The 23,201-nt window shown below is 35.5% G+C and overlaps 1 protein-coding gene across 1 annotated transcript in view; it reads right to left on the bottom strand.

Moving 5' to 3' along the window:
- LOC150100298 (glycine receptor subunit alpha-2-like) overlaps positions 1-23,201 on the bottom strand; it is a 155,221-nt gene that overhangs the window by 46,550 nt on the left and 85,470 nt on the right. The window contains exon 4 of the mRNA XM_090402585.1: positions 10,066-10,289. Coding sequence (XP_090258711.1) covers positions 10,066-10,289 — 224 coding nt within the window. The remainder of the gene's footprint in view (positions 1-10,065; positions 10,290-23,201) is intronic.

The following is a 23,201-nucleotide window of genomic DNA, read 5'->3' as shown; positions in this document are numbered from 1 at the left end:
GATGGCTGGAGTGTTATGTGATAAGAGGGTGCCGATCAATCTGAAAGGCAAAATTTATAGGACAGTAGTGAGGCCAGCTATGACATATGCTATAGAAACTGTGGCCCTGAGGAAAAATAACATTAGCAGGATGGAAGTAGCAGAGATGAGAATGCTTAGGTGGATGCGCGGTGTGACCAGAAAGGATCATCTGAGAAATGACTATGTCAGGGGAACAGTGAAAGTTACGAACTTAGGAGCGAAAATACAGGAGGCAAGGTTGAGATGGTTTGGTCATGTGATGAGGAGGGAGGACGAATATGTTGGAAGAAGGGTCATGCAGATGGATGTGCAAGGAAGGCGGAAGCGTGGGCGGCCAAAGAAGAGATGGAGGGAGCTGGTAGAAGAGGACTTGAAGATGAAGAACTTGGATGTGGTGACAGCCCAAGACAGGAAGGTGTGGAGGAGACTCATAAGAAACAGTGACCCCACTTAAGTGGGAGAAGCTGCAGAAGAAGAAGAAGATCTGTTTTGTGTACGTGAATGGGAACTGACTTGTTAAGTTTTTGTATATAATATAAAAAAGTTTTTAATATATAATTTTCGATAAATTTATAACTTTTTTTGCCCGTATTTACAATGGGAAACATTATTGTAGTCGAAGGAGGTAAGCCTCGTCCTCCTCTTCCAAATGTTACACCTTTGAATAATTCAAATATACCAACCAAATAACATCCTCCATCATTGTTGTATCTTAAAACAATGTTTTATCTATTGTATCCCCCACTCTGCATAGATTTAGTTACAATTAATTGATAAATTAAAGTATTCAAAGTTATCCTACAATTAATTGTATTAGACCAATTAAGATGAGTACTGATGTGATATACACTCTTAAAACATTCATACATCGATAAAAATGCAATCATACGGTCAAACTGACGTGAATTTTGTAGCGCGGGTTGCATAGGCCATGACAGCACACCCAACCGAAATGGGCAAGCGACGCTACTGATATTATAAATGATGGAGACCGCTCAAGGGGAAAAGCTAGATAAAGTGCCCCGTAAGCAGATGTCCACTGGATACTGAACGGTAAGACGACCTGTCAGTGTTAATTAGCTAACAAAGCTGAATTCTGTATTGCCATAAACAAGCATGATCGTACACCAGTGTGAAATTCGCCTAGTTAAACAAGGTTCCCGATGTTTTCGTCAGAGAACAGGGCAAACAGCGAGAAGTTAGCTATTAGCAGAATAAGATAAATATTATACATCCGTTGCAATAATATACATCCGATATATATTCAGACGACAGTGAACAGAGGAAGAAAAAAGTAGCTATAGTATTCAACACCAAACACGAAGATAGACTTTTTGATTGGCAGGCAATTTCACACAGAGTTGCGAGAATCCTCCCCAAAACCACACTACCTCCACCATAAATGTCCTTTCTACGGATATTAGAGGGATGATAACATCCTGGTTCTCTTTCTCCACAAAACGATGGTGGAGGTAATTTGATGCATCCCTTGGGTGGACCCACTGACCTTTATGTGCCTCCTAGCGGAACAATGAAGAGACGAGGTCCTGGATCTCTATGTTCATCAGTATTCGGGTGAGATAGGAGAGACATTTATCCTAAAAGACGATAATGCTTGTCTTCATCAAGCGCAGCTCGTGGATCAATATCTTCAAGCAGAGATTATCCTATGTACGTATGGACTGGCCAGCTAGGTTTCTTGACCTTAATCTTATTCAGTATGTCTGTGGGGATGCTCTAGGTAGATGTGTTGCTGCTCGCGATTCCCCCCCCCCCTCTCCCCTTAAAAACTTGGCATGATTTAGGAGATGCAGAAGCAATTACCAACTCTTCTGGAGAGTTGCTTCTGGACAGAAGACAGTGCGTACCTAAAACTAAGGATGTTAGGCCGATAACAAAGTTGAGCAAGCTCGCTCGCGCGCAGGAGTCCTTGAGGAGAGCGAGTGCGAGATTAAGAATGATCAGGGAATTAATGCCCTTTGCCAAGACTCAAATGTGAATGAAATAGTAGTTAATATATCCTAAAGATGCGGGATATTTGTGAGCGGAGGAGTTTAACTTCTCATATATACTAATGCGAGAATCATCGTATCCCGCATCTTTTAACTATTTCCCTTGTATGGCTAACATCCTTCCCATGCAATTTTTAAATTTTATCATCAGTTGGCATACCATGTGGATATTTCGAATTACGGTCAAAGCTCTGAGACTACTGTTATGTGTATCAATTACGTGTGTTCTTCTGGGCAGTTTGTCTGTCTTACGGCATGAAAAATGCTGCAGCTCTGTCTGAGAGAGGCTAATTTAAGGACGTTTTCATTTCCAAATGAAAACGTCCTTATAAAGGTTCCTTGTAACCCAGACGGAATTCGAACCTGGGCCTTTCCACAAAGGATTCACTACTTACTAGAACTTTCATAGTTCAATCGGTATGTCATAGCGAAAAACTATAAGTATTAGACTTGGTTGACAGAGGATGACAATTACAAGAATGGTACAGTTACAGGGAAGACAGAGGAGTAGTATGGGAAGAAAGGTATAATTAAGAATAGCAGAACTTCAACTAACAAAATACAGAAGTTTGTCAAGAGAGCAAAAAATATAGCCGACTGCTGCCATAGACTGGGAGGTGTAAAGCAAGCAACAGCTGATATGCATGTAGATTAGCTCGATGAGCACAGGAAGTGCACTGTCATGTACAGGAAACTAATTAGGGGAATATAGACTAGAAGGAGGAAAGAACTCGTGGGGGAAGGAAATGAAATTTATTCAGCTACTCTGAAAGATAATTACTTAAAACAGCACGAGATGGAGAAGACTATTATTAGTGTCAGCTTGGTTATGAGAGGTGATATCCAGCAGGTAACCATTTTACCTTCGATTAAGGAGTAATCATGCAGTGTGTCGTTTGGAAGTGGCTAAGTATGCGTGATTTTACAAGAATTAATACGTGGAGGAGAACGCAAGTGATTATATAAATCATCTTCGCTCTATTAAGGGATTTAAAAATTGCGAGGGAAGGATGTTAGCCATACATGGGTCAAGAAATGGACAGAGAATCTTCTTCATAAGGAAAATTTGAGTATAAAATATGTACTGAGATTTTATCGTCTTTTCTTGGAGGAGGGATAAGAAGTGGTTGATAGGAATAACATAGTGTAGACTAAAGATTTGTTGGTGGCTGGATAAGCAGAAGAGAGTGGACATTCTAGAAACAAGTCGCTAAAGAAATTCCATAGAATGGAAAGTTGCCGATCGGAAAAGAAAGAACAAGGGGGTTTACAACTGGAAGCCGAGTAAAAGTGGAATTAGGTTGGACGTGAGGAATACTTTGTTGTTCGATGGTGACAAAACGAGTCGAATGGATTGCTGGAAGCGGCTAAGGAACCGTGCGTACCTCCCGCAAGGCGAGAAAAACTAACTAATAATATTTGTTTACTTCGATATCTGCATATTAATGCTTTCATATTTACAGCTCAATATTTATGCATGAACTGATTATGCAATTTTTGATTATACTTTTAAAAAAAAATCATGTAGGCTGTTTTACAGTAAGTGTCGGTTACAAAATATAATTTTTATCTCTATGATAATGATTAATTTAATGGGGAGCACAAAAGGCACATTTAGTTCGTTTAATTCGTTTCGTAACTCTCTCAGATATTTAGAAGGTTCCAAAAGAAAATAAGTTGAATTTTAAATAATTTAAAAATATGAAGGGCAGAAGATTAATGAACTGCAGTGGCTTTTTAGATATCGTAACTGTAGCAAAAGAAAAAAAAAAAACATCTGCATTTTACATCACGAAAGGAAACAAAGAAAAAAATACCTAAAATTGTTGAAATAGGAATTAAAGTACTCTAAAATGCGTGTGGCATATCTTTCATTAATTAAGCTGATTTTTATACAAGTATATCCCATGCTCTTTCCCATAGAAAAAGAGTGAAGCAACAAAGGAAGTTAGTTCTGTTAATTGCTTCTGTTCTCCAGTTTCATCCCAATTTTCCGGGAGGAAAATTTCAACCCAACTATAAAAAAAAAAAATTCCACACTCGCAGGACAACGGTAGTCATAGATTAAGTCAAAATGACGATAGTTTTAACTCATTCTCACTATGAAATAATATGCACATATTCCAAAATAGGTTCACTAAAGTCAATTTTGACTTCTCGCCATAGCGAGAAGTTGAGTTCATCTCCACGATGCGGTTTTCTAAAAGTACGGCCTAAGCAACTAAAGCTACGAGACCAGTGCATTATATTTTAAAGTGCATAACGTACGACGTTCGTGGAATGTGTGCAATTAATATTATTTGCACACATTCCACGGTTGGTTTTGGCTCAATTGTGAAATTAAAAACTAGTTTCTTCAAGAAAGAAAAAAGTGTGCTAAAATTGATTAATGCTAGACTCCAGGGGGAGAATGCTGGTCTTGAAATTCACGCTTGCTCTTGTTTATCATTCAGGGAATGAGAGGTGTGATTTAAGTCTGATTAGCGGAATAATGAATTACTGACCATTTAAAACTATGTACAGGTAACCCTCGTATAACGCGGATGTTAGGTTTCGCAGAAATGCCGCGTTATATAATTCCCGTTATGCGAGTCTCAGATCACATAGAAAAAGTAGGGTTATGTTCAGAAATCGTTTTTTTTTTTTTTTAATTATATAAACAATGACATCTCCAAACAAAAAAATGCATTTTTATTAAAGTCATGTAAGTTAAGAAAACGTATAAACTATGAAACAAATACATAGTATAAAGTATAAAAATTACAAATTGTACTTTAACTTCATTGCACAAAAGGTGTAGGCAAAATAAAGTAGTGCATATTTTAATCTTTCATAGCACGAGGATTTGAGGATTGGTTAATAAACACTGGTTTTGTCATGTAATCACTGATGCATTACTACAAAACAGTGGAGTAATTCTATCTTTGGAAACTTTAAATCCAGGAGCTGATATTTCGTTTTTCGAAATATAGGTGCGTTTTGGCACTTTTTTCTAATATAACCCGGATTTATCCGCATTGAACACCTGGTCTGCACTATAAATGTTTATAAACTTTGCGAATTTTTTTGTTTAATAAGATTTCCATCCATAGGAATTTTCTTTTGAGGTGCAATCTTCTATCGAAATCATTACAGATTTCTCCATTTTTCTATTAGAATATCGCGTACACGAGCAACGCGCTTTGCACTTATCGTTGACCCAGCAATAAACACTTTCTCGAATTTTATGTTCATTTGGTTTGATTGTTCGAATTGCTGATTCATTTAAATTCAAAGTCCCTGCAAAAACTCCTGGTTTTTCTCCATTTTTCAACCGATCCAAGATTTTGAATATTTTTCTTCGAAAGAAATTAATTTTATTTTCAATGTTGGTTTTTCCCTTTCGTTGCAGTTTTTTGTGTAAAAATAATTTTTTACACAAAAAAGGAAGCATTACATATTGTATGTAACTCACCAGAAAATAAAGTGCTCAGCTTGAGATTATTATTATTATTTGTGTCAAATAATAACAACAACAACAACAACAGGGAGTCCGAGGACTCATCGAGGGAAGGCACCTACTCTACAGCTCTGTCTCGACCATTCAAACTGACCGCAACTACACCAGCGCCATCTACCGCTAACCACAAGTATTTCTACAGACAACACAAACATCCATGCCCACGGCGGGATTCGAGCCCGCAGCCTTTTAGCGGGAGAGTGGATGCGCTAACCACTCGGTCCAGCCAGGCTGGTAAGATGAACACATCTTATGATTTTTAATGCACTTTCCTGGCAGAAACGAGGACAATTTTCAACAATAAACGTTTTATATGGTAAACAATTGAGGTACATGCGTGCTAAAGGGTATTTCCCATTATATAAATTTGCTACTTATAATTACATGCAGGATACAGGCAGACGCAAATTTAACGAAGGTAAAATTTGATTTTTAAGTCGCGCGGTGAAAAACAAATGAGAAGATAAAGGGTTACTGCAATTTGTAGACCGTGTTTTTATCGGCTGTTGTATAAGTACCGCGTTCAACAAGGGTTACTACAATTTTAGACCGAGTTATATCGAAACTGCGTTGTATAAGTACCGAGTTATACCAGGTTTACCTGTATTTAGAAATTTATGTACATTTAATCATACAAACACAACATTTATTTTACAAATGATATTCTATCTTTTTCAATTTAGCTACTTGAGTACAAATTCTACCCTGTGGTTCTTCTTTATGAACTGGTCAATAACATCGTCATAAAAAGTTGGTTGTAACTTAATTTTCCCAAGCAACATGCACACTTGTAAAGGCTGGCTGAAGCTCACTGGCTAGAGCTACTTTAAGCAACAGGGTGAGATGACGTGGAGGGAGCGGAAATGGCTTTGAGCGCGCATGAAACCACAGGACCTGGATGCTCCCACAACCGAGCAAGCCAAGGTAGCTTGACTAGCGTCGGCCTTCGATACACAACGCAAAGCTCAGTTATTGCCGCGCAAGCTTAAAACGTCTTCTGTCTACAAAAATAAAAGCCTAAATGGAATGCTTATAAATGCATGCATTTATTAACAAATAAATATTACTTCTTTCTCAATTAATGAGCTTGCGCAGCAAGTATGGAGAATTCGCCTCTGCCAGACTCTGTTGAAGGGAAAAAAAGCTCCAAGATTCGATTATAATTACCGAACTGAATTTGGCGACTAGATATGGACTATAGTGGTCTTTCTTCTGTGGGCGACAAATCATTAACTCTTCAAATATCCTTTTAACCCTTCTTCACAAATTTCATTTAACTTAAAAAAAGTTAATCTTGAAGCGTAAAAAATCGATATCTTGGAAGGTAATTATTTGCACAGAGATCCTTAAATAAAAAAAAAATTTTTTTTCTTATTACTTAACAAAAATCCATTCCATTTTTCAAATATTTTAATTATACGAGTCAATTATCTCAAATCAGGAATAATTACAAATCTCTTCTCACTGAGGTTTCAGCGAAGTTAGTGCAGCGCTATGATGAGTCCTCGGACTCCATGGAGGTGTCATGTATTCTATTCAAAGTTAAACTTTCAGATTCTCTCAGTTTTGTATAATCCATATCAGATGAAACAAAACTGTGATTAATACTTTTTTTTTTTTAGATATTTACGTTATAACCAAATAATATGGATTGTTTGGATGAATCTCGTTGGGCTAGAGGAAAATGAATCACAAATGCGATCTCTAATTCAATACAGCATGTTTCACAGGACCCGAAAAATCACGAATGTTTGTGTCTAAAACTACTTAAGGGATAGGAAACAATGAAAACACTAATCAGCAGGGAACAAGTAAAAGTTTAATGTAGGACAAAGTGTAGATGCCAAGTGTAGGACAAAGTTTATTATTCAAGAAATTTGCCATTGTGAATGACGTGTGAAAAGTAGAGAATAAAAAAGGCAATTTACTGATGACTGGCAACAATACACCAGACGTAAGGTCTGCCTTAAATAATACACGAAAATTTCCTAAGCAAACATTAAGCACACTGAGAAAAAAAAAAAAAAAAAAACATGATCGCACTTTGTGACCAGTCACGCGATGAGAAGCTTGATGTTAGTCTTCGAGCCGTGACCTTAGCACTATTAAAAGAAAATGTGAGAGGGTGTGTCGCGAGAGTCTATGAAATACATCATTAATCATTTTGCCATCTTTGGAGACAGGGAGACTATTGGCGTTATGACGCTGACAATTTCGGAATATAAACCCAAGAAGAAGTATCTCATACTTTCTTTACTTAAAAAGATATGAGAAACCAGACAGATATGCCATTATTTATTCTCGTTTCAGGGTACGCCCTTGGGAGAAAAAAAAAAAAAAAAAAAACACGCGTTACAAATTCTACAGCAGTGAGCAGATTTGGAGCACAGTTCGTTGTGTGTGTAAGATTATGTATTACTGTATGTAAGATTGTGGAATTTGTTGCCCAGTATTTCAGTGAATACCTTCGATGTATGCATGAACTACTGACAATTTACAGTTCCGAAAAATAAATATTCTTTTTAATTAGCAAAACAACAGACATTAAAACAAAACACTGTATTTGCATGCAGAACTATGTTTCTTTCTTAAAAAAATTCATATATAGTCATTTCGGCATTATTATATCATACAAAGACATTAAATATACAGTTGAGACAACTGTGCCTGCTTTCCAAATATAGCTGTGAAGACCTTCCATAATTTACATATTAAAAACGAAAACGGAGGGATGGTGACAAAGAATTACGGAATTTCTACATAGTGAAGTGTCCTTCAATTTCTTTATTATTCGAAGCGTTTTTTTATTTTTTGTCGTTTGAAGTAAAAAAAATATCCGGATACCTTGAATAATATGAGTGGCGATATCTCTGTAAATTACGTGCTTTCTAATCAAAATGAATAGACAACGTATGTGCATTATAGTTCTCTGATTCATTTTGCTACGGTTAATTTTTATATTTAAATTTGAAACAACGAATAATTGCTGTCAATTAAATTATGAAGGATTGTATCCATTAATCTCTTCTGATCAATTAAATTATGAATGATTGTATCCATTAATCTCTTCTGAACTACCAAAACAGTAATAATAATATTATTATTATTATTATTATTATTACGTGACACCTCCACGATGAGTCCTTGGACTCATCGTGGAGGGCACTCTACTCTACTTCGCTAAATACATCTCACTCTCTCCACTACTTAATTCTACTACCACGACACTACTACCATCACCGCCATCTACAGCCCATCACCAACAACTTTTTTTTGTCTGTAAATTGCGTGTGTTCTGAAGGTCGATTTGTCTGTACGCGGGATCAAAAAAACAGTTTCAGAGAGGAAAAAACCCTGCTAGCTCAGTATGAGATCGGCTAACTCACTTTCAATTGAAAAAAAAAAGTCTCATTAAGGGTTTCCCTTGTCACGAGGAGAATCGAATTCAGGTCTTTTCCGATCGAAGGACGTAATGTTCCGTTGTTCTTCCAATTGCGCTTCGAATCTAAGAAGAAATATGTTTTATTAAATTTCACAATATGTGTGTGTGGGGGGGGGAGATGGGAGAGAGAGAGAGAGAGAGAGACGAGATTTAGTAGGACCAGTGAAAGTTTAAGAAAATTCTTGTGTAATTCAATACAATCAAAATCTGTTATTTGATCACAGCGCAATTCTTCATTTATATAAACCTACCTCTCTAATAATGATGGCAATAGGCAAAAAAAGAAGGAAGTTTGCTTAAAGAATTTCAATTTGTTGAAAAAATATTAATGCCTCCTTAATCATAGTATTTTAAACTATGTTTAAAGAACAATGTAAACAGTTCTATATATCAGCGCCACTCCCACGAGGTCGCAAAACCTGCAGCACAATAATGACGAGTTTTGGATTAGACAATGTTTCTTGAAGAGCTGGAGATCATCCTTGAAGAAAACGTATTTTCTCCAAGGAAAACACTCAAGGCGTAGTAAACTAACACAATATTTCATGACTAGTTTCCAATATATGACTAAAAGCCGAAGGATGACAAAATAGAAAGAGCTGTTACTTTGAACGCACAACCAGTTTCGTCCTACTAAAAGACTTCGTGGGTATTAAATTTTTTTTTTTCATTCTTTCAGTCCGTCCACTTTAATATAAATCTAAGCTATAACCTCTGATTGTTACTCCTCAGCCATCCACCTTGGAGCACGCGAGATCATATCCACGTGAACGTGCTCAACAATGCAGTGAGATCCAGAACACCTAAGTGCCAGCCATCCGTTTGATAATAGGTTTTTTTTTATATAATAGGTTTAATACCGTTCTCCTTACTGATGCTTCCTCCCTACATTCATGTTGTCCACACCTTTATTTCTTTGTTTTTTTTTTATATTTTAATGGTCAGCGGCGATAATGCTACAAGTTTTACTCCATAGACAGCAATCCGTAGTATCAGCATATTTTTTTCATTTTTGAACACAAGTTATATTTGGCTACTTATTCGCTGGATGGAGCTTATTAAAAATAAACACTAAGTAAAAGCTGCTATACCTGAGAACATAGAGGATTTCGCCGTTCGGATGAACACGGACTAAGACATTTGGCACAGTGACATACTGGAAATCGCCATGTTTCGCATTTGGAAAATATATATCTGGCTTCCAAACCATCTTGACTAATTCAGGATCGTTCAAATCCAGAGATCGTGTGAGGTTACTGCTTCCGATTCTTTCGTCCACCCACCTCTGTCGTAAATAGAGATCAACTTCATAGTCCTAAAGGGAAAAAAAAAAAAAAAAAGACAATCATATCTGTTTCTTAGTAAAATAGTCCATTTATTATGTATAACTTTTAAGTATTATCACAGAGATTCTGAAAATTCCCGAAAAAACAACTAAACATAAATATGGTGTCTCCATCCACAAGGAGCATTTAATTTTTAATTTTTTTATATTTTTTTTTAAACATAATATGCTGTTCAACATCGTGGCCATTTAAAAGTTAGCAGTCATTCTAAAACTTTCAGAAACAGCTGCGAGCTCACTCCCGTATTCTGAAGGAATGTACAAGACAGTTTCATAAATTGAAAATAAAGCATTTTTTTCCTATTCGAGCATTAAGTATTTTTCAGTAGTAAGACTGTAGGTGACAGTATTTGCTGATCTACGACTTTTCGGACAGTTTTCAAACACCGCTCAGAATTCGTTGATATGCATGGGTTTTTTTTAAAAAATATATATCTAATTGCAGAACAGGTGTTGTTGATAAAGAACAGCTGAATCAAATTAGCAAAGAGTTAAAAGTATTTGTTGTTATGCAAATATTAAATAAAATATTTTTTGATGGAAATTCTCAATGCAAGCTTCGCAAGATAGGATGCACATTCGGGAAAATACCAAACTAAAAAAAAAAAGTATACGTAATTTTACATAAGCAAAAAAATCTGTGGCATATTTTAACGTAGTCGAATTTCAAGTAGTGCTGACCAGAAAAAAAAAAAAAATCAGCAATATTGGATCGGCTACTCACAGCTTCAGTGAAATCATACAATTCACCAATTTATCTGTTCAATTCGCTCAATTATCTATAAATATCTTCAATTTTGTCATGTACAGCAATTTACAATTAAGTAAAAAAAAATTCTATATGTGTAAGAAAAACAGTTTTCTTGGACCAATCTAAATTTATTATTACGTGACACCTCCAGGAAGTCGAAATACTCATCAGGGGAGGGCACCCACTCTACAATTCTCCGTCTCCACTGCATAATCTACAACAACGCCATTTACTGACCACCACCAGTTTCGCAGACAATTGCAAACATCCATGCCCACGGCGGGATTCAAATCCACAGCATTTTGCCTGGAGAGCGGATACGTTAACCACTCGGTCAACCAGGCCGGCACTGATTATACTTAATTATTTTCACAACAATAACAAGTTCCGCTTGAATACACTCAGATAATGCTACGGATTAAACGATATTACAGAGTGCTACGCGCGCCGAAGCTCTAGTTACGTTATTAACATATTACGTAATAAGTTTAATGTAAACAAGCATTTAGAAATGATAAACTACCAGTGAAAGCAAATTTTAGATAGAACATCATGCCAGATGAAAATGTTACAAAAAGCGCCATTATTATTAATGCTAGTATTGAATCCTGTACATAATTTCTTTTATTGCTACAATTTAAGACTGGATGCGATTTATATAACAATGAAATAAATACATATATTAATATTAGAAACGCAGTTACTATAGATACATTGTTCTGACAAGAATTAGCGCGTGGATATTCAAAGCTCAGTATTCCCAGCTATCTATCTTAGCTCGAGATGACATGCCATGAGAACTGTCACGCTGTTTGCCAGGTGCGCTCTGGGTAAAAGAGTGATCATTTACAGACCTTTCTTGTTTGCACATAAATTCTCTATGTAAGTGGACATTGATGGACTGAAACTACGCAGCTTTACTGCTATGTACTAGCACCGTTATGAAGGATTGTTTCTGTGAGTTATGATATCAGCTGTCATGACTAAAAGTTATCTGCTGATGATATGTTACTGTAAGCATGTGATGAATCACACTAACTATGTGAAGGAAGGTGTTATGTAGATAGCATCCTAATTGTTTAGGATTAAATGAATCGAATAAATGTATGACCTTTTTAAAACAACAACATCGCAAGATGTACAATAGGAATTTACAGCATGGGCACAAGTCTTCGTTCACACGCGGAGTGACATCACTGACATGTCAGAAAAAGGGTGTGGTCATAACAAAGCAATATCAATCTTAACAAGAGTGAAAAAAAATGGCATACAGCAAAAGTTTAATTAAAATACACACTAACTCTGCTGAAATTATAAAATGTGCGGGTTTAGTTCGATATGTAAGAGCTGTTGTGACGTGCACTTCACGAAAGACAGTATGAAACCGCTGTTTTCGGTCTTCTCCAACTAATACAAACCACCAAGGTAAATCACTTCCATTATACTAAGAACAGGTCACTGCATCTCTTCTAATCTTTCGCCAGAAAAGGAGGAAAAAATCTTACTTTGGATACCAATAAGTTCCCAAATCCAGAATGGTATCTATTCCCCCCCCCCCTCAGCTGGGCTCAAAATCTGCACTCCAAAACTATGGCTTCAAGCTCTCATGTTTGTTGGACATCCACCCAACACCATTAAAGCAAGCCTATATCGTGTTCATCCCTAAAAATAATGATACAACTCGACCATCAAACTAATGTTGTATTTCCATCGCCTCAGTCCTTTCGAAGACGATCGAAAAAAGGCATTAAGCTACTTATTTACTATCTGGAAGATTGCAAATTAATCAGTGATAACCAATCTGGATACCGATATTATCGTTCCAAGGTAGATTTAACATTATTATTCTTGACGTTTCTAGGTATGGCACAGAAGCCGCCTTACCATGTTCTTCCATTCTCAACTGGGCAGTCAATTTCATCTATGTTCATTCGGTGCTTGTCACGGTGGATGGTTCCTTCCCTTTTTCTCTCAACGGCACTGTGTCCTAGGGCTCGTTTTAACCCATACGCTTTCATTCATAAATGACTTTATGAATGAAACACTGATGTATATAAGCAAATAGTTCTTTGATGAGCATAATATGACCCACAAAACGTACTGCATAAAGCTACATTAGTAGCAAAAAAGAATTTTATGCTTATATCAAAGTTCATGACAATCACTTTAAAATTAAAAATGATACAAATGTCGAATTAAATGAGACAATAGAACATGGAATGGAATTCAATCAAGTAGGTATTAAAATGCATGCATTAAAAACAAAAAGAATGTTGACAAAATATTTGAAGTCAAACTATTGAGCAGAGAACATGTAAAAAAAGTGATGTTAATAATGATGCATAACTAAGACCAGTAAACAAGGAAAATGATTAATCAAATGGACTATCAATTTTGAAAAGGAAAATTTTAGAAACCAAGAATTAAAGATAAAAAAAAATATGACATATTGTTATTTCTTTCTTTGACTTAGAAAGTACCAGCAAATTCACGCCGCAAAGTCAACCATAATCTACATTATATACAGAAAAAATTACAAAGCTATTTCTTACAAATAGTATACAACTGTAGAGTTTATGTACTGGCAAATTCGCTAGGGGAAAATCGGTAATAGTTATAGTTCTAATTATTATGCTTTGAATTCTTACCATGGTCAGCTCCCCGTTATTACTAAACCACTTATTTCGTTTCAAACTATCACGGTTGATATGATTTTACTAAATCCTCAAGGTTTCGCCTCAGTATATATCGGCGAACGATATTTTGCCAAATAGGTTAACATTAACATATTAAAAATAAGGTAACCCCTAAACCTTGTGAGATGCCATATTTTAATTATTTTTGTTGTGCTAATCAAGTCGCCATAGCTGATATATTATTTTCTGTTATTTAAACAGGATTTGAATCGTTAATAAACACCTCTAATTACTGTATCTAGACGTTTTCGGAAGGTCACGATGCTAGTTGAATATATATCAAGAAATACGGCCGTCAAGGGACTGACTAGAAGAATAAAAAGATATGGAATTTAGGTAATTATTTAATAGTTTAAAAAAATCATCCGTGCCCAAGGTTGGATTCGAACCCACACCCTGTTGGTTGGAGAGTGGCGATTATTATTGCGATTGCTGATAATATTGATATCGGTCGGTAAGTTTTTTTATTTCATTTCTGTCAACTTTTTGAAATAATGGAAGAAGAACTGAAGCAATCTTCAATTTCTATGTTCAAAGGATTATTTATGTTCAATTATAATTTTTAGACATTAATATCATATACCATTTTTTTAAATTCGATTACGACATTCTTTACTGCATATCTTCATAATAGTGTGTCATGTACAGTACTTTGTATCGTCACTTTCTGCTGCATCAAAATCACAACCACCACCACACTTAGTAAGCCGATAATTCATTTCGTTGTGTACAGCAGTGATCCTGTCCTCAGGGAAATTGTTACTTTGACTTCCAATTATCTTGTTTACCAACCTCCATTCTTTTTTGTCCCCGTTCATACAAAACAATAAAAACATTAGGAAGTAGTTTTCATTCTATACTTTAATTTCTTCCTTTAAGCATTTAGCGAAATTTTTATAGTCAATTTTAAACATTTACATTATAGGGATTCTTTCTAGGCTTATATAGTTTTTCTTTTGCCTTTAAATTTTTTAAGTTCATCGATAATCCAGTGTGCAAAGATTCTTTTTTTTCTTTCAATATTGAAATTTCCTTAGTTGTAGTTATTCATGTTGAAAATTTCTGAAATAAACTACGTAGACAGAGGAATGAGTGACTAAATTTAATAATTAAATTAAGTAATGACAAGCCGATGACTCGTTAGCTCAAGCTAGCATTATCAATGGCATTTTCAAGACACGCTCAGATTACAATGGCTTCCAGAACAAGGACGATCACCTACATTCAAGGCGACAGTGGCGCTCTCTATGGTGGTGTTTCCTGGTTATTGCTGACGGGCGGATGGGACAGAGCGCCAAAATTTATACAGATTTACACCATTTCTGTTACAGTTTAAATGGGTTTGTGGAACAAGAGCTAGTGAAACGTCAGGCTCCAATTACTTAATTTAGTTACTGTACTTCATTCCATGTCGACGTAGTTTATTCCGGAAAATGAATATTTTTTTTTTATTACATTTTTACTGCGATTTGCTTTCTTTATATTTAATCATTTTGGTGAATTTCTCCTATAACTGATTTACATCTATTAGATCGTCATCTGATAGAAGAAAAATTATGAGTATATCCATTGTGTCATGAATTACAGTTTCAGCACTTCGCATGTTTGATTCCAGTTTATTAAGATGATATTTTTCCTAGCATAATCCGCCTGAACGATTAGGATCCCGGCAGTCATGAAACCTCGTAAGAGAATGCGGATCAATTTCAACACTGGTTGATTCATCTCCCTGTGTATACTAGCATATCTACATATCATCAAAATTTGACTTTACCGATCTAATATTAACATGAGTGTAGGTTTACATTCTTAGATGAGTTTGAAGTAATATCAATTTTTATTTTTTATAAACGACTCGTAGTAGGTTTACTGTGTTTCTGGTTAAGATTTTGAGTTTAAATACATGTATAAAAATTATATACAAATCTTAAAAATACTCACCCACCCCTAATGTATAGTAACATCATTTATTGTCAAAAAAAAAAAAACCTGAACGTAGAGGCGTTTTGGACAAAATGTACAGAATTCATTTAGTGCCCTTAACATATACAATTTTTCGATTTTTTTCGACTGTCATCGAAAATTTTGTTTGGGCGGCTTCAAGTCGTAAGAAGGAATTGTGTGTGTCGTGACGTTCTCTTCTTCATGTTCGAATCCGCCATCTTGTTACAAGTCACTTTCATAAAAAAAACAACTAATTGTAAATTGATCACCAATCCAAGGGTAGAGAAATTTCTATTATGCTGCGCCACTCTATCCTTAGATTAGAGTATATAAAATAGCAGGATCAATTCATAGTTAGTTAGCAGTCTCCTCATTCATTCTGGCCGAGGTATTTTATTTTCCACTTGGGATTCCCGCAAGATTCGAATTTTTATGAACGGTGCAATAAAAAGGAATTCAGGCAAACAATAATTAGATTAACAAAATAAAACATTTAATATAAGCTATATGACACATACATAAATTCTACCTCTAATTTTAAACAATAGAATAAAGTTAAATATTAGGTCAAGTCAATCACATTAGTTCAATCTTCCAAACGTTACATACACTTTCTCAGTTTCTGAGTCACAAAATTCCTACACTTAATTAAATACAATAGAACTTCCCATCTGAATGGTTTCCACACAGTTCTCAGCTATGCTATACGCTTAAAGAACACCGCAGGCACTAATTGCTGTAAATATCTCTCAACAATTCTTATTTTCAAATTCTCATTCGCAAAGAATTTCCACAGTTAAAGTTAGGTTAAACGTAGCGTAACTAACATTCAATTCTTCATACATTGAAAATGATCAATATGTCAGTGCTTACCAGAAACAGTTCCTAGTACATCAATTACGTTGCGAATAACTTTCAAAATATATTTGTTGCACTTAAGAACATATTTATAAGACTTCTCCGCAGTTATAACTAAAACACTATTAATCACGCTTCACGACTATGGATATCAACTGTAAGGTACTTTGATTATCCTTGTTACCACTCATTAAATAATTAAACACTGTGCAGTTCTGCTTAGGGCGATTTAGAATTAAGTCGCAATTCTAGATTAACTGGGTTTAATCAGAGAACGTCCAGTTTCTTCATATTATCTGATTGCGGCATTAAATTCCTTTAATTATCACTGCTGACTTTACTTTCAGCTAACTATAAAATTCGCTTCTTTTTTTTCCGCTTATAATTATTATCCCCTTTAACTTCTGCCCTTGAGAACTTTTTATTTACTTCCACCTCTCTAGTTTATACCCTTGCTTCCTTTCACTTCAAAATTTCCGTTCCAACTCTCTCTTGTTACCTCTATATAATTTTTTTTATTATCCTTGTCCTAGCTCACGCTCTGTTCCACTCGCGCTCGCTTCTTCATGCGTCTCCATGACAACAAATAAAATATAATAAAATTGAGCTATTGCATAACTCTAAACTTCTATAACAGAAATAAATAGAGAATATTTACATTTCAATTAATACGCAGTTAAAATTATCACGTACAAATTCTATAATATTAACATAGTAATAAATAAAATAACTTAATATTTAATACAGTATTTTCATTATTAATACATATATCTTTGATTAATTAATTTAATATTAGACAAAATTAAGGTAGTTATATGAATATTTAATTGTAAAATAAGTGATTTACATTAAATAATATTTACAAGTTTTGCCTATGTGATGGACGATCATGTTGGATTCTGAAACAAATAATAATTACTTCAATCTCTATATAATCAGAATCCAACATGTGAATATGAAGCTCACATTCATTCTTTCATTTCCAGCGTTTCGCGATAGATAAAATGAAAATCATCACATAATTTTGGAATTGCTCGATACGTAGCAGAAAACTATCTATTATAAGCAACAATACCAACGTGATGAGATCATTAAAATCATCCGCCTCATATTCACATAAGACTTCTGCTCGCTGCAGGAGTATTGATTCTAATTTTTCTTCTGCTTTTATTGTCAAAATTTATCATTAGCTAAGTACACTATATTGTCTTAACATTTCAACCTATTTCCCAAAGGATTTAACTGACATCAGCCAATATAAATGGGCAGAAAATTACATTAAGGACTTAAAAAACGTTCTTTATATAAAAAAAAGAAGAAAAAAGTCCCTCATTTATAATCGCTCGTAATAGCTGGCGATAATCACGTTATACACCATAACGTAAATTTCAGTCAGCTGCATAACCTGTAAATTGAATCAGCGCTAGTGCGTAGTCTTGACAGCAGCGTAGTGAAATTTTATAAAAGATTAAAGATAACAGTGTTTTAATAAACCAATTAGCTTTTTTCCCCACTTGACAATATTTTAAAATAGTATCAGAAAAAATGTTACTTATTTGCAAATATTCTTGTACTCTATTTGTCTTCTTTTGTGGTTCAAAGAAAGAAACCATCTAAAAAAATAGTCGTATAAATCGGTTGATGTCTTACTAGTACTATATACAAATTGACTATTGTTACGTGCCCAAAAAAGTTTATATACATGAGTTTCGTCCTGCATCTATAAAAATTAGCTAACGCCTTTTTGTTCCGGTACAGGGAGTAAGCGAGGCCGTTTAAGTCCTATCAAACTTTTGGAGACTAAGTGGGCAGTTCAGTATTGCCACTGGTAGCCAGTCAGAGGAGCCTGTGTCCCTCAGTAGAAATGGCGTTTGCACTCTATGGCGCGTAACCGCACGAAGAAAGACATAAGTTCTAGTCTAGTCGCCGACTGGAGGAACATTTTCTAAGCCTTTTTTCGATCGGTTCCCGAGATAGTCGATCTCTGGCACGGGCAAGCGGGTTTTTTTCCCCGGAAACTCGGGTTTTTCGTCCCGTAAACTCAAGAAAATCAGCCGTGGAACCTACGCTATTTTCAGACATTAAAAATATTGTATTAGGGTTAGGGGACCACGAGATGCTGGCACTTATTAGTCATCTTCTTCACTGCGTGCAGATTAATTAGTGTAAGCCTTGGGCCAGCTATCTCTGATTGGCATCTATAAAAATACCTAGAGAAAATTAAATAGTCACCGTAGCTCAGTAGTTTGTTCAAAGCCTTTTCGTTAAGAAGACTTAGGTTGGAAATCCGTCTAGGAGGCGAAGAACTTTCATCAAGACTATTCAGTTGAAGGGGAGTTAGCACATCTTATACAAATGTGAAAAGTTCCCATCAAACTCGGATTTTTCAACTAGTAGAACATGTGCAATTTACACACCGTATTTAGGCATAATTTTAGGATAAGGTGGTTAGGCTTATGGTAATGAAAACTAATCTGGGAAGACCATGGACTTTAAGGGCCTGTAGGTATGGCGGATTTATAAAGACTTAGAAAAAGCTATGGCAATAACAAAAGGTGGTAGATGAATTTCCTCAAACTGATGCGGTTCACTGCTTACCACCCCTGAAAATGACTCGAAAAGCCATAAAAACACGGATTATTTAACGCTGTGTAACATTATTAACACTATGAGAGTAAACCGATACATAATTCTATGGTTTATGGAGCCCGAGAATCATTTAGTTACTGGACTGTTTTCCAGTAACTGGGATAAGTAATTTGCATAGCAGATGACAGCATGAACGTTTAGGTGCAAATATGCAGCTCAGCTTCGAACCATTCATACATCTTTTTAAATTAACTGAATTTTAATGACAGATTTCAGTGCTTGTGCAATCGTGAGGTATAAGTGAGAATACGATATAAATTTTATACTTCACGTATCCAGGTTAATATTGCATGCGTTCCTATGAAATATTTGGTTAATACAGTAATAGTTAATTAGTAATATCTAGGTGGAGGGCTAATTAATATTTCAATTAGCGTCTCCTTAGCACAATGGGAAGAATAACACGGCATGCTGTTAACAGAAAACACATTTAATTAGTGGGACAAAGTTCAGTCGACTCTGAAACAGATTTCCATCAGGAACGTTGAGAGTTTATGACGTTGCGAAGTAATAATGGTAATCATCATTACGCTATCTGATGTATGATGGTTTGGCGAGTTGTGCAAGTTCTCTGCTCGTTGTGTAATTTTAACAAAATCATTAACTAAGGAGCATTCTTCCCTTGGGAAAGAAATCTACATCTGACTGAAGAACAAAATTTGCAATTTTGTTCGCAGCCACATCGTTATGCACATTCAGGCAAATGAAACAGTAAAATCGACGCGTTATATCATATAAATTAGTTCGTTAAGACTAGAAACGAAATATATTGATTATTCAGATATGCATAAAGTTCCATATTTTAATATGTCCGTTTTTGAATACTAATGACCTATGAAAATTAAGAAATTAATTTTGTGAATTCGTATGAATTTCATGGGTAGTAAACTTATTTGACGCTTTCATTAAAAGTTCATTCACTAACTCATTTAAAAAAAAAAAGAATATTATGTACAGAGCAAAATCTCTGACAATACACAAAGCTTATGTTGTTGGTTTTTTTTTTAAGGGATTCCGGTGGGAGCCCGTAACTTTAACAAGTAATTTTATATTACAAGTTACAAAATTACATCATAAGATGTCTTCTGCTTTTGGAAATTCTACTTCTGAATGTAACTTAACTACAATGCAACTTTGAGATGATACGTTATTTGTTCACAATAACTGCTTGAACGTAATTTAATGAAATTCACTATATATTTTTTTTTAAATATCAAATCTCACACAAAATATGCAAGGAAACCTATATATTTGACACAATAGTGCTGCTGTACGTAAGTGGGTGGTGAAAGAGAAAAAAACTTATTGATTTGTTTCTTGAACATCTGGAAGGTAGTGTAGTCCTTCAGGAAAAAGCAAGGAAGGCCGTTTCAAAGAATAGAGACAGATGGAATTAAAAAAAAAAGTATGAACCGTTTCGTCAGTAGGTTTGAAACTGGACTGTAAGGAAGTGTTAACAGAGAGAGAGAAAAATCAGTAACTGGAGAATCTTTTTCTGGATAGTGTAGTAATATTTTAGGGAAATTTCTAGAGTTGAGTAGATCTGGGAGATCTGGAGGCTAAGCGCGTGATGTCTTTGTTCCAGGAAATGTTGCAAATGTAAGTCAGCCTAAGAACAAAACTATGATCTTGCCTACAGACCCTAGTATTAGCAAAAAAAAAAAAAAAAAAGACAATAGGAAGTGAAGCAAGATCTTTTTTACGAAAATAAAAAAAAGGACTGTTTTGGTAGCATAATTTTACTAGGCTGACATGTGGAGAGGATACTGGTCCAACAATCTCCCAACTAACAGCTCCCTGGTAGAAGATCTCTGTGCTCTGCGGCCTGGTTTTGCTCTTCCTAGGAAGATTTGATCATCAATCAACAGGATCAGAACTAACCAGGGCAGATGTGGCTACCTACTGCATAAATGGGACTGTTAGACCACCCTTATTGTGATTGTTCTACGGTGGCTCAGACGATTATTCATATTGTGAACGACTGCCCAAGGCGCCAATTTCAAGGTGGTGGTTTACAGGACATCCACAAGGTGACAGATGAGGCCTTGGATTGGCTTTCCACACTGGACATTGACCTGCAGCTGTTCTGTATTCCTTTTGCCATAAGAATAAAAAAATAACTAGGCTGCCCTCGCTCCACCAGACAGTAACAAAGAAATCAACATTTAAGAACAGTGGCGGCCCGTAAAAGTTTTAAGGGAGGGTACTGCATATACAAAATAAAAAAAATAATAAAATTTAAAAAAATTCATTTTTTCCTAATCAGTAACCAATTTATTAATAAATAAATTTACATATTAAAAATTGCTTTATTAAAAATAGTTCACCCTCACCACGAATACGCACCAATAATAAAAGTTTCACATCTCACAGAAATAACGCACGCAAGCATACGATACACTGCCCAAACGAGCAGTGTCGGAATCACTTGTAACGTGCAATAAGAAGCACAAACGAATATCGGCGAGTCTAGCTGCAATTCGCCTAACGTGATAATTCTGAAACTGCGTTAAATCGCAGTGCATTTCTATTTTCTTTAACATGTTGTATTGCATTGTATTAACATGTAATCTTTAATATGTTGTATTGCATTTATATGATGTTGTAAGCATTGTTATTATTTATAAACACAAACAAAATTTATTTTTTTAATTTTTTCCTTGGGGTGCTGCAGTGTCACAGTGCTTATGTACGAGCCGCCATTATTTAAGGCATTAGTATGGAAGATTTGAAATGGATCATCTGAGCAGTAAACGTCATGAAGTAGAGTGTACAGCAAACCTATGGATAGCATTACTGCTTATTCATAAAAGGTCATTAAAATGTATATAGGAGACTGAATGAAAGCGCTGAGCTATTCTGTCAATATTTGGATGGCATCCAGGAAGCCATCAACAGACACATAGCGAATAATTACTTTACTGGCGATTTCTCTGCATAAAGTACACAACGACCCGATCAAATGCCCAAAAAAAAAAAAAAATCAGTTTGTCCAACCTTTGCATTGTCCTTTATACAAAAGCGGTCTCCACGTAAGAGTTAGCCGCCGATATTTCAAAAGAGCTGAGGCGAAGACAAAAGGGACGATAGCAGGATTATCGTTTTTTATCTCCCGTTTTAGAGGTGGACTGAATCAAGATTGCCAGACGAATTTGTATAGGCGTTAATATATTTTTTAAAATTACCCCATACTCGAGAGGTTGAAAACACGGACTAATAGCTAATTCTGAAGCCCAGACCTTGGGTTCATTTGGGCAAAGACCACTTGGGACCAGAAGATTTAGTATCCAGCGATTAAGGATTCTTCTGATGTCTTTATCCTTCCAAAGTTCAGTTTGCTGCCGAAAGATATACAGACGCGCTCACTCCATCTGTTTGTCCTCGAGCAGCACGATGCACTTTGGCAGACTTCGGAAAGATTCTAATCATAAAGCGTGCTCAGGTGAATAGTGCTCAGGTGAATAGGCGGCTCCGTTCATTTGCAAGGAAGGTTAGTATAAGCACTCAGTGTTCACACTACAGGGTAAATGGGACATCCTTTTTAAGACTTAGAAGGCCCAGGAGCTAAATGTTTTCGCGTAACAAGATCTTTCTTTTGAAACACGACAAGAGACAATTGGTAACCACTGTCCTTTACCTTTGATTTTCAATTTTTTTTTTTTTTTTTTTTTTTTTGATATTTTGGTCGGCAGTCCTCTGTTCATCTCACTTTATCTGAGAAGATTTTTACCTGACACTGGGATTAAGATCCTTAGATTACTTTGGCCTACACTACTACTACTTGAAGCAGCATAGACTACTATCTGCCATGGATTATAAGTTCCAAATTCTCATCTTTCTCGGTACTGGATGACTACACACCAAGCACTTTGTTTCATCTGGATGGATTCTTCTGTCACCAAATAAAAGTTTTTATAAAAACTCATCTAAAATGTAAACCGGAATTAGATCAAGATCAGCAGAAAATGGTGGTCGTCATAAAAA

Source organism: Typopeltis vanoorti, chromosome 13, assembly GCF_054136105.1.
Source record: "Typopeltis vanoorti isolate ZY-2024b chromosome 13, IOZ_Tvanoo_1.0, whole genome shotgun sequence".
Lineage (NCBI taxonomy): Eukaryota > Metazoa > Arthropoda > Arachnida > Uropygi > Thelyphonidae > Typopeltis > Typopeltis vanoorti.
The sequence above is the reverse complement of the archived record's forward strand: the minus strand, read 5'-3'. Positions and strand labels throughout refer to the sequence as shown.